Source organism: Atractosteus spatula, chromosome 14, assembly GCF_055471065.1.
Source record: "Atractosteus spatula isolate fAtrSpa1 chromosome 14, fAtrSpa1.hap1, whole genome shotgun sequence".
NCBI classification, from domain to species: Eukaryota; Metazoa; Chordata; class Actinopteri; order Semionotiformes; family Lepisosteidae; genus Atractosteus; species Atractosteus spatula.
This window is the reverse complement of record NC_142719.1, coordinates 28,383,066-28,396,256: the sequence shown is the minus strand read 5'-3', so window position 1 is coordinate 28,396,256 and position 13,191 is coordinate 28,383,066. Positions and strand designations below refer to the sequence as shown.

Below are 13,191 nucleotides of genomic sequence, written 5' to 3'. Positions count from 1 at the left end.
AGTGTACTTCACTAGTTGTATGGCCAAAACAGATGACCTTTTAAGCAGTGTTGTTCAGTGTATTGCTCTTGTGTCACTGACATCAGCAGTACTTTATATATCTGGGTAGAATGTGCTAAACAACCACAGTGCACTATCAAAGGAGGCAGTTTTAAGAATAAGTCAAGCATCAATAAAATTAAAAATATTCTAGGTATAGACTGTGAATTAACTCAGGTGGATTAGCACATTGTGCTTGTAGGTAATTAAACAGCCAGGCAGTTTCTTGGGATTTTATAGTGTTTGCAAATTGTGTGTGCTGCTGAGTGAAGCTCAGTATGGGGCTGGCTACACAAATTCATCATGGCATAGATGCTGATATAGCATAGAAGCTAGAGCAAACACAGCTGCCTTGAGACTTTACCTATTGCTGACTGACATTCAGGTTTTACAGATGTGGTTATTATGCAGTTGGAGATGGAAACCATTCCGATTATCAGCTGAACTTCTATCCACCAAAGCCTTCTTTTGGTATAGCTGTGTAGTAAGACAATGACAAGTTAAGATGTTATGTTCTGAATCTGCACTGGCATATGTACTGTATATAGTATGTTGACTAGGCTGAGAGATTATCAAAATTACCTAATTTCTCTCCTTACTCCACACTTAAAGAGCAGACTTATTTTTTTAGGTAGTAAAGAATATTTGCTTAGAACCAAGAACTCCATTATGTCTGAAATTCTAAATTACTACCAAGCTGTCCTTCTGCCTCTGCCTGCTGTTTGCATACATATGATGTCACACAAATGGAGTGATTTGGACAGGTCCCTGCCTGCCAGCCTGTAGTCGTATCTGGTGCTGACACAGACTGAGTTCAGCTAATTTTATTTTTGTACCACGGCTGGTGGAAAAATACTGATGTTGAAACCACTTTCACTTCATCAGTAGTCACACAATGGCAATTAGGGGTATTGATTTGAGAAGAGATATCAAAGAAAAAGGCAATGTATCTTTTTCCAATCAGTGGTCTGCAATGTTCCTTAATTAAAGTAATGCCATAGTAAAAAAAGATTCTCAAGAAGAATGTTTGAGAGGGTTTCTTTCTTGGAATTTGTCCAAGATGCTGCCAATTGCATGCGATACTATTAGTTGTAAATAATTTCAGTTTGTATAGAATTTTTTTCATAAAAGAGATTGTGTGAATTGACTAGCTCTTAATTCTTTGTGTCCACTGTAGCGTATTCATGACTGTACGCAAGCACAATTCTGACAGTTTGGCTTTTTTGCTTATAAAATTGCCTATCACTGAGAATAGCTTTTATTTAGAAATGACTGATGGAAAATTTTTAGCTGTTATGATTGGATTTCTTCCAATGGTCAGGGTTAAAAATGCAACCTTAAGCTGACCCGCTACCTCTGTCTTTGCAGTGTGTTCCTTTTTAACTGTTCATTTAGCATCTTCTATTTGCTGAAGTATGAGCAAGAGTTATATAAAATTATACAGTTTCTTTGTCTTAGAGCTTTTCTGTTCACATTCTGCTTTATTGGCCCCTTGAATGTTTTTCAAGATACTTAATCTGTATGTTAACATTATTTGTCGTATAATACTAAATCAGTATAGAAATAAGCCACAAACTATCAAGACTGTGTTTCTAATTACTGTTGCAAAAGAGCTTTAAATGAAATTAAACTTACAAGGTGCATTTTAATGGAAAAAGAAGCCTGAATATGAGCTTCCATTAAGTGCATGCTGTATGACTCACTTAAATGAGTCCTAAAATTAAAACTCCTGGTGGATGACCTAATAGGATGTAAGCCATATTTAAAGTAGAAGCTTCCAATTGGTACAGTGTGCAAAGTCTTCAATAACTGTTGTTTGTTCCCTAGGCACCAGGGAAAGATCCATCTGAAACAAGCCAGACAAATTATGATCAGGAACAGTCTGTGGAGACTCTTGCCAAGAGCAAAGTTGAAGATCCAAAAGGGCCAGCAGAAATTCTGCCCAAGGACCAGTCGGACAAATTGAGTGACAAATTATCTGACGAAGGTATAGGCATTGGTGACAGCGACAAACCAGAGAGCGAAAAGTCGATTAAAACCAGCAGCTCTGACTCAGGGAACGAAGATGGCAAGAGCACCCCTACCCCTGAGGACGAGAAGCCAGTGGCCCCGCCAGAGGCCGACCTCCCACAACCCTGTACACCTTCAGAGAGCAGCAGGCCGCAGCTGGGCCACCAGGACAGCGTGGAGAACACAGCCATGGAGTCGACCGCCAGCCCGCAGGTTCTAGAACTTAACGGAATCCCGAAAAAGAACGCAGCTCAGCGCAGGTCCACAGCGGGGAGTGAAAGCGAGAACCTGGACAGCTTAATGCCAGAGGCCAATGGGAGATCCTCCAAACGCTACTCCGACTCGGGCAGTGTGTCGGCTTCTGACAGCATAGATCTCAGCCTGAATCTGTCTGGAGAGCTTTCTCTGAACAAGGAGACCGGGTCGATATCCGTGCGGGTATGCCATTTTGCCATTCTTTATGAAGGAGTTGGAGTGGAAGAACTGGATGTAGGAACTCTTAATGTAGCCGCAAAGGCATTTTTGATTTAAAAATAGGTAAATGCAAGACTCATTAAAATAACCCCTCCCACTTTAGGAAAGAGTGCAGGGAGTGCCACTGTACAGCGAGATGGAAAAAGCAGAGGAAGGGAAAATATTCTTAGCTGAAGCTTGTTATAGGCTTTGAACAATGGAGGACTGTCTGTTGCAGTTATGAAAAGCTTCCGTTTTTATCGTTCTCCTCTGGTCATAGCAATAATGTCCTGCACATTGGGTCACAGCATGCAGTGAAGTAACAGTTACGTGTACTGTATATGGCTTTTACATGCTTTGGCTGATGGAGTCACTTTGTATTTAGGATTACCATTCTGTATCCACTTTAAATTCACCAGTCCCTAGCACCAATGGCTCTTTGTCTTATTCACTATTCAGCATTGTTTACGCCTCTCTATACTGCCATTGTGATGGGCTAGTTCTAGTGGTTTATAGACTGCCGTCATTGGTATTCTTTTCACAGTTGCGCTGAATTCCATTACAGTATTTGGAATACTTTTTTTTTCCAGAACAAGTACCAAATATGAACTTTCTTCTGTTTTTGATAGCATGCTGTGAATGTGTATTCCTAAAATTAATTGCCCCTTGCTCTTTTTTGACATTTCTAGTCAGCAGGTTCGAGATCAAGGTTTTTACTTGTTCTTTGAAATTAGACATTCTAAAACCAATTTGTGAACCTTTAATGTGTGGTTCTTTTTATGTAATGCAGCAGTGTGGAACATTGTTAAGGGTGCTGGAACTTTAACCTAACATGCTCCAATCCCAAATGAAAAACTGCTGCGATACCCTTGAGTCATTGTCCTCCAGTAGTCCTGTCCAGTAGTTGTTGTCCACCAAGTTATGCGAATGTACTGTAAGTGGCTTTACCTTAGTAGGATAGCTCATTCAGCAAATTAACAATTATAAAAATGCCTTGGCACATGGTGAGCACTAAATAAAGGTGCCAATGGCAACATTTCATTCCACCCTTCTCATCTATCCATGAGAAGAATGTCATTGGGGTTTCTAATATTTTCATAACCCAGAAATAATATTTCTGTGCAATCACGTACTGCAAATGCCCTTTAAAAATAGAAACGGTAGCCAGTTGATGACAATGGAAGGCTTTTTCACTTACAAAAGGTCTTTAAATTTCTGTAGGCCTAAATTTGTAGAAAATAAGTGAATAGCCTTGCTCCATGGTAGGAAAGAAAGTATGAAAGGAAATTGTTTTTCTTATGAGACCTTTTTGGAGAGTGCTGTGGGTTAAGGATGTTTATTCAGCTGCCTTAAGTTGTACAGTAACTTTGTGTGTTCCAAATGGCTTCTTTGAGATTTTCGTCTTCGCTATTGTATTAATTTAAAATATGCAGCGCCTAGGAGCTCTGCCACAGTCTTGATATTTAGTTCTTTCTGAAGTGAAGGCCTCAGGATTGTATAGACATGAGTAGTCTCATATCCACCCAGGACTGCCTTCATCATAAGGCTGAGCTCCAGTCCTGGCTAGATCATGTTCCAGCTGCATTCAATGTTTTGTGCTGTGTGGATTGATAAGAGTGATACCAACTTCACGCCTTTTTAAATTCTAGGACTCCAAGTTTTCTAGCAAGACGCTGAAGCGCACCAGGAAGTTTGTTGTGGATGGTGTGGAGGTCAGCGTGACCACATCCAAAATGATAGGAGATGACGAAAAGAAAGATGAGGAGATGAGGTTTCTCAGGCAAGTGAAGTGAATTTCCTGAAAAACTCTTGAGCATGATGTAAGCACTCCTCTGCCTGGAACAACAATGGGAACATGCCTTTCACAAGACTTCACTGTGTTCCCAAGACTGCTGCATTCCCCCAGGCTGTCAAGGTCTTTTTGTTATGGCATCTAAAAGGAACAGCTCTCTGCATTTATATTTAGCATGTGTGGTACCCCTGTAGCCAAAGCTAAACTATATTGGAAGATGGCTTTTTTTTCAAACATCATTTTCCTGATAGCCATCATTGTGGATCAATGTAAATCTAAATTTCACAATTCAGTTAGATTATATTGCATGTTCTATTTAAATTAAAAACTGCACTGAGATGTAGGGAAATAAAAAAATACTTGGCATCCCATGTACTTTGTTTATTGTTACGTATGCTTTCAGCTTTTGAGAGCAGACAAAAGAGGCTTTAATAGTCTTGATATGTAGTATTTGGGCAGTACTGTATTTTAGCATTTATTCATCAAAATCTCTACTAAAGTCATGTTTTTTCATCATACAAGTGGTGTGATATGTGCTGCGCTTTTCATTGCCCTTCATAAAAACCTAGTGAAACTAAGACAGTCTGGTAAATATTTGGCTGTTGGTTTTGTAGTTCCTTAAATTGCCTTAAGAAACCGCTATGGAAAAAATGGACATGAACACATTCATACACTCTTCGTATGTGCTGCCATCTTGTGATGTATTTCTAGCATTGCAAGTGATGTAAGCAAGGCCCTTTGCAAGCAGCACTGTGGGATGGCCACTGATTGCTCTTATCTTCTGCCATTTTTTGTTTTGCAGTTGTTTTAACCCGGTAACAAACACAAAAGGAGTATATAGTGCTCTATATAATTATAGATCTTAGGTGAGCAATATAATGTCTGAAAATGACCTAGGGACTCTCACTATTGAAGACAGTAGTTTGTTTTTTGGGGATGTTCTGAACTTGCTGTATCCTGTCCTGTTATGTAGGCGCCAGGAGCTGCGAGAGTTGCGACTGTTACAGAAGGAGGAGCATCGCGCCCAGGCCCTGCTCAATGCCAAGCTGGATACACAGCGGGAGCAGATGCAGCGCCGCTTTGACCAGGAGATGAATGTAAGCCTGGGCCATTCCGCCAATCGGTTATCCCTTACAGATCCCTCTCCGCCAGAACTCCAGCCTCCAGCCGAATCAAGTGCACGTTAGCCATACTGCTATGAATTATAATTAATTGCAATTTTCATAATAAATAATACTTCCTGGATACTCCACTGAATGTGCTTTACAGGGAATGGGGGCTCCCCTCTATTTCCACTAATGTGTAGCCCCACCTGGATGACGTGATGGCAACCACAGTGCACCAGTACACCCAGCACACACCAGCTGTCAGTGGGGAGGAGAATCGAGTGATGAAGTCAATTCATAAATGGGGATTACTTCATCCACTAATGAAGAGCTACACCCACATCGGTAATGTGTGGCTGCTGTTATCAGTCAGTAGCCCCACTACATGCTGAAGATAGATGATGGGACCTCTGCTTCATGTCTTATTCAAAGAAAAGTAATTTTTCACCTGCTGACAGGTTTTCTTTTTACTCTCTCAGGCAAAGAAGAAGTATTACGACACAGAGCTGGAGAATTTGGAGAAGAATCAGAAACAAGTGATTGAAAAAATGGAGCAAGACCATGCTCTTCGCCTGCGAGATGAGACTAAAAGGATACGCTCGGAGCAGGAGCGCGAGTATAGCAAATTTCAGGAGCAGCTCAAACAGAAGAAGAAGGAAGTAAGTGTCCCGACAGGTCTTGAACAGTGGAGATTTAGCAGTTAGGTTGTGAAGGATAAATGCTGAAGAGGTTTCAAGGTAGGTTGAGTATATACTGTATAGAGTTTAAAGAAATCATGCAATTTTGTCTTGCTGGGGGTAATATACTTTGTTTTATTTACTTTTGTGATTTTTTTTTGTAGGTCAAACATGAAGTTGAGAAACTTCCCAGAAGTCAGAGAAAGGAAAGTTTAAAACTGCGCATGAATGAACATCAACAGATGAAGCAATCTGAGGTAAGGCCATCTTCAGCTGAGTCTTCAAGTGCATCATGGGACTAGAAAACCTGTAATTTAGTGTGAATGGTTAAAACCTGTCCATTTTGCATTGATGTTGAAGGATTTATTCTATTTTGTATTAAATGTCATTTGCAAATGTACTTTACACAGCAGCATGTATGCTTCCCTAACTTGTACAGCTTTTACGCCTGGTTATGTGCCACTAGGTTAATCAACTTCCCAAATACGGGAAGAAAATAAATCTTTAGGATGCACTCGGTATGAAATTATTTGTATGTAGGAATCAATAAATTACTCCACCATTGCAGCCAGTAATGCCTTGGCCAGGAATACTGTAAAAGCCCAACTAATTATTCCATCTTATTTTCAAAAACAAATTTATCAGTTTAATGAACCACAGAAATAAATTACTGCAATTGATTTTTATCACTCATCATTTTTAAATCCCTTAGAAATGTCAATTAAAACTTTGGAGAACGGCAAGGTTAATGGAAATGTTTTGTCAGCATATAGCAGATTTTTTTTCCCCCAGTGGCACTTCAGTACTTGTCATTTGTGTTTAGAAACTCACTGGGGAGAAGCTTTAGGTGGTCACCCTTTTTGTGCATTTGCAGGAACAGAAGTTTCTGGCAGCTCAGAAGAGCGACCTTGATGCGACTCTGAAGAGGATCATAGCTGAAAACAAGCATGAGATCTCAGAAATGGAGCGCGAGTGCCTCGACAGAAAACACCATCTAATGAGAGGTGGAATTTCTGATAAGGGGATTTTAGTTGTTGTGTTCAAGTATTCTCTTTTGGCAGTGCAAAATTTTGCTTTAAGCTACTGCTTTTGTCTGTAATCCAGATGCAGGGCAGGTATGAACATAGTATAAGTAGAGTATTTGCATTTATCAAGGAGAGTAGTATACATTGCACCACCTTATACCTATCAGTTCCCTGCTTAAAATACATTTTTGTCAAACATGCTTAAAGATTAATAACCCAATATATGGAATTAAAACCATAATGCACACCGCCTTTTCCATTTCTCAATTTTTTGCACATAATGCCAGTTAGTCATCCAGGTTTCAAGCAGAATGCATATATTGGCAACCCCACTGCCTTTGAAATGTATTCCAGGAAGTGAGTTTCAACATTTCACCACTTTCTCTTGCTTCAGAAAGGGAATCCACCATCTGGGAGCTAGAGGAGCGTAACCTGCACGAGAAACACCAGCTGTTGAAACAGCAGCTCAAAGAACAATACTTCCTGCAGCGGCACCAGCTTCTCAAGAAGCACGAAAAGGTACTGCCTGCTGTTTTCAAGACTTATACCCTGTCATTAGATCAATTATAGAAAACAGTGTGATCTTGCTGCCTCACATAGATATTGAGATAATGGTACTTTTTATGCATTATTAATGTATTTTTCGGATATTTGAAGTAGTGCAATTGCACAGGTTTTTAATTTAATATTGAGGACCAAGACCATTGTTGTACTGATTGTAAATATGAATTTGTGAATATGAAATATGAATTTTTTAATGAAAGGTAGTTAAGCTGGTACTGTATGTGCTAAGTGATCACTTTTAGTGTGGGTGTGTCTTGTTAGCCGTGGTTTGCGTGCCGTGTGTGACACGATGTGGTGTGTGCACGTTGCAGGAGCTGGAACAGATGCAACATTATAACCAGCGGATGATTGAGCACCTGAAGGCCAAGCAGCAGCAAGAGAAAGCCAGGCTGCCCAAGATCCAGCGCAGTGAAGGGAAGACCCGTATGATGATGTTCAAAAAGAGCCTGAGGATCAACTCCTCAGGAAGCGCATCAGAAGACCGTGAGAAGATCAAACAGGTAAAACTTCTCAAGGATGAGAGGAAATGTACTTTGTGGGCTTTGAAGTGGAGTGTTTCACATATTGGTATTTTTGGTTTGCTTTAATTGGAATGAACTTGTATTTACTGTAAATCAAGCAATTGTTCCTGACTCACCCACTCTCATGTTGGTCCCTTTGTGTTTTCCTGGACAAAAAGAGTTCTGCAGTTTTCCACACCAGACAAGGCCAGTTCCAGAGTATGTCTGTTTCAGATCCAAGACCGTTGTGAAACTTTGTGCTTTGCTATGAAAGGTACTTTTGAGTTGAAAAGTGGAGTTTTACTGAGTATTCCTCACCACAGTCTTTCTATTAATATTTAGTCTTTATATTCTAACCAGAAGGTATACTATGAAACAGATGTATGGATTGAGATTTATCTTCAAGAAACAAGTCAGATTTTTATGCATCTTTTGTCACTTGTATGTGGTGAGGATGTACATGAGTTGTGTAATTGTGTATTGCGATGTTGCACCTGCAGTTTGCACAGCAGGAGGAAAAGAGGCAAAAGGCCGAGAGACAGCACCAGCAACAGAAACATGAAAACCAGATGAGGGAGATGATGGGGCAATGTGACAGCAATATCCGGGAGCTGCAGCAACTGCAGGTGATCACAGCAAACAGCAACAACCGCCCATGCTGCACAGCATAAGCCCATACAATAATGTTTTCTGATGCTTTACATCTAAAATGACTTATCACCATCTTTTAAACGGAAATTCTCCGATTTACTGTATGCTTGGGATTTGTATACCCAATATATATTCCAGACTTACTCAAATTTGAAAGGTCATTTAAATTCCACAGTGGAATCTAGAAAATGTGCTATGCAGCTATAAATCTTGTTAAAACAGTTAAAAAATGTTAAAACAGGGCAAAAATAACACTTCTTATTTTGTCATTACAGAATGAAAAATGCCATCTTTTGGTTGAAAACGAGACTCAGAGACTTAAGGCCTTAGATGAGCAGCACAACAATCAACTTAAGGAGTGGAGGGAACAGCTCAGGCCAAGAAAAAAGGTATGTTCTGACCCTGGGGTGGAGCGGTGGAACTGTGGCTAAGGATCTGTGCAGCCGGCAGAGGAATCCTACTCTGTTGGGCCCCTGAGCAAGGCCCTTAACTCCTACTGCTCCAGGGGCGCTGTACAATGGCTGACCCTGCGCTCTGACCCCAAGCTTCTCTCCCTGTCTGTCTGTGTCTCATGGAGAGCAAGCTGGGGTAAGAGAAAAGACTAATTTCTAATGCAAGTAATTGTATATGGCGAATAAAGTGATCTTATCTTATGCACTTTCTTTAAACTAACGTTAGTAAGTTTGCCATTTTGAAATATTCGAGTTGGTTCTTAATGTTTTGAAATTAGCAGAGCTCTCTAGGACATATGAAGAAAGGTTTGCTAAAATAATACAAAACAGTTTCTTAATTTGAAGTTATAATGCTATCATAAAAAATTTATGAAAAAAAGTTATTCACATAGTTTGTTCAATGTTCCCACACAAAGCTTCTCAAGATAAACAGCAGTGATTTAGCAGTGTCACAGGTTGCCAGTCATAAGAACACTCTTTGACTTGTAGAACAGGAATGGCACATTCCATGTAGTTGTAATCTTTCTGGAATGTGTCAAGAATGTGCATCACAGAGGAATGTATATCTACGTTACCAGATCTCTTGTTGGAGAACTGGTTTTTCTAGAAACCTAATCCAACAGCCTACCATGTGCATAAGACGTTTCAAAGAGGGTACAAATTTGTGTTTGCAGTGCTTGATGACCGATGTTAGTCAGTTCTTCTCCCAATTTTTTTCCAGGCATTGGAGGATGAACTAAACCAGAAGAAAAAAGAGCAGGAGATGTTCTTTAAGATGAGTGAAGACTCTGAGTGTATGAGTCCCAGTTCACCCAACAAGCTTGCCAAATTCTTACCATACTCCGATTCTTCAACAACTTAATCAGAAGATTGGTAGAAAGATGCAGTGTCTTAACAGGAAACTCAGGACCAATATCAGAGTCAAAGACATGACTGCAAAGCGACACCAAATATATCAAGAAACCCATTGCTCTTATACAGTATCTGCTCTTTAAACTTAACCATTTTTTAAACTTTTAATTTTTTTATTTAGCACTATATACATGCAAAGAGTTACTTTTCAGATGCCCTGTTTGAACTGGTAATCTGGCAGTTAAGGTATTCTAATTAAGACCTAAATTTTCTTCAAAACATGGTGCACATAGGATTCTATTCTGTTCTATAGATGTAGTGAGTAAAGTTTTAAGTTACTTTTTGTAAATTTCATGTAATACAACTTTTGGATTGCTGTGTTTTTAGTATTTCCCTAAAGTGAAATATTTGAAGATGCCAAAGGCAGCATATTTTTGTAGTGTTCTACTGTAGCGTGGACCCTATCCTGGCTTCTAGAGTGCATTTATCAGTCAGTTTAAAACACTTTCAGTAGACAACACAATTTTCAGTGTCATACTCCAAATGGTCACGTTGCGTTAGCTAGAAAAAATTGCACATTGGGTTTTGTTTTCCGGCTTTCAATGGTAACGTTTAAAAGCATTTTGTACTGGAAATGTCACTCAAAGCACTGTTATTTGAGAAAGCATCCCAACATTTGATCCTGAGTTAAATGTTCCACACAAAATACAGATATACAATTTTTGTTTTATTTGGATTTGCCAATTTATCCCTTGGTTCTTTTGGCACAAAACCTTTTTTGTGGAAACAAGTTAATAATGTGTCCTATTACTGGCAGTGTCAATTTGTCTTGTGGAAAAAGTGTCTACTTCTAAAGGAACATGAGGCTATCTGTGACTTCAATTTAATAGTGTGCTGCCACATGCAACTCCAAAAGTGAAAGCCAAGTTAACTTTTTAAACTTCACTCAATGCACCCTAGCTTCTGTTTAGCAATCGTGTGTATTCTGTGTATGCACTGTATACGTCACACAGTGCTGCTGGGGCATTGTCTAACATACTGTAGCTAATCACATTTAAAACATATTTAAGATATTCTGCTGTCTTAAGGGTATGAGGTTAACTTTAATTTGTTTGGGTTATACTACACAAATCCTTCCTCTACCTTAATCTGTTTTCATTCTCACTTTACATTGGCTGGCACCAAAATGTTAATTTGTCACATTATATATAAGTTATCTTAATACTCTTGAATATATAAAATGTGTATATTTAGGTTTTCAGATTGTAAACATAAGACTGCTGTAGAAATCAGTGTACAAAGTCCATGTCAAATCATCTTAAAGTCTGATAAAATATGAATATTTTGCTGTAGAGCTTCTCTTAATTCTGTTTTGCATCGGTAAAACCTTAATATATAGATTTTTGTTTTGAAGGAAAAGAACTCAGCTGTTAAGTTGCTCTTTTGAAAACCAGGTCTAAGCAGGTTTACTTTCTGCCATGCTATTTTGGTGTTTTTACTGTAAAGTTGAATTAAAGCACTGAGGGACTCATGGCCTGGTAATACATCTGAGAGTCTTTATCTGAAGGAGCCAGAAGTCCAATACTGTTTGTCAGTGGACTAAGTATAGTTTCTTAATGCTTTAAATGTAAATACATACAGAACATCTATTATTTAGATATATATTTTAATTAAAAATGTTATTCTAAAAATGTAGTTTTTACTTTAACATTCAGTGCACTGTAAACATAACAAAAGTGCAATACATTTTATATTTTAACAAGCATAAAACTTGCACCAAGTCTTTTTTTTAATTGTGTACTGTATATACAATGCTAATGTTTGTTACTAATGTGCCTGAATATCTACATTACACCCCTACCTTTTTCATTGAATGAACTGGATTTGAAGCATAATCTTTGAGTCTCAATTGCAGAATTGCTCAATTGAGTCAATCACGTGAGAGAGCATTTTATGTACATCAGTTCGCTTACATTCAGTTATTTTACATACCCTGCTTGTAACCATTAATACATATACTAAATAATTAAACATTTAAAAGCAGCAGGCACAGTGAAGGTATTGGCTGCAATAGTTTTATTTGATTATGATTTGATTTATTACTTGAAATGTTTTCATGATAGACTTTAAACCATTGTTTCTAATTTTAAGAATAAACCATTGTCTTGTAAATAAGTAATAAAGACATGTTTGGTATACAAAATAATGCCACTTTTTTTCTAAAACAGTGGCTTGTTTTTTTAATTGTTTTTCTTTTCTTTAGCTCTTGATTGGATTCATTACCTTTCACTCTGAAACATTGACAATACTAATTACTGTGGTTTCAAGAAACCTGCTCAAGAGAAGCCTGAGCAGAAATGGTGTGGTACTGTATGTGTTTACTGCAGAATGAGCCTGTAAACTGACATGATGCAGAGGTATTTAAATAAGTCGTTTGAGACTTTGATACAAGGTAAACAATCACAGGATGAATGAGTCAATGGTGAATTCTGACACTCTGAAGACAAGGCCTTATCTTCTGGACCCACCTAACCTGCTGTTTAGGGCATAGAGAAGATGTTTACTGGGAAGAGCTTTTGGCTTGTGATGAGACACTAAGTTTGTTGTTGTAGACAGAGCACCAGGCAACATTAGTATTAGGGAGAAGTCTTTACTACCCGTGAATATCTTCATTGAGCCACTACTAGCTGACCTTGGCTTATGATTAACTGCATGTACTGTATCCATATTTTATTAGTATATTATGCATTTATAGCTTCATACCCACCTATCTAGCTTCATCTGCTAAAGACTGGACAGGGCTGACAGGCTAAATGTCAGTAATGCAGTGTCTTGACTATAGCCATGACCTCCATCTGCATAAATGCTGTATCTATGTATGATGTTTTGTTTTATTTTGTGAGGAGTGTGTAAATGGTTCTGTAAATTGTCCTTTTTTAAGTCATTTAAGCCTGTTCTGTCTTTAGCACTTTATATAGTTATAGTATACACACTGTATATGTGGTTCTGACATTTCCTGTCTAACATATCATTGGCATTGATTCCAAGCACTTTTTTTGTTCAAGTTGTC

At 38.6% G+C, this 13,191-nt stretch overlaps 1 protein-coding gene across 1 annotated transcript in view; it reads left to right on the top strand.

Annotated features, from left to right (window-relative positions):
• stk10 (serine/threonine kinase 10) overlaps nt 1-12,324 on the top strand; it is a 38,249-nt gene extending 25,925 nt beyond the window's left edge. Inside the window, exons 9-19 of the mRNA XM_088932048.1 lie at nt 1,867-2,487; nt 4,152-4,282; nt 5,268-5,391; nt 5,880-6,059; nt 6,242-6,334; nt 6,952-7,081; nt 7,497-7,621; nt 7,978-8,166; nt 8,667-8,792; nt 9,093-9,206; nt 9,991-12,324. Of these exons, the coding sequence (XP_088788174.1) occupies nt 1,867-2,487; nt 4,152-4,282; nt 5,268-5,391; nt 5,880-6,059; nt 6,242-6,334; nt 6,952-7,081; nt 7,497-7,621; nt 7,978-8,166; nt 8,667-8,792; nt 9,093-9,206; nt 9,991-10,131 (1,974 nt within the window). The 3' untranslated portion in view covers nt 10,132-12,324. The remainder of the gene's footprint in view (nt 1-1,866; nt 2,488-4,151; nt 4,283-5,267; nt 5,392-5,879; nt 6,060-6,241; nt 6,335-6,951; nt 7,082-7,496; nt 7,622-7,977; nt 8,167-8,666; nt 8,793-9,092; nt 9,207-9,990) is intronic.
• The last annotated feature ends 867 nt before the right edge of the window (nt 12,325-13,191 follow it).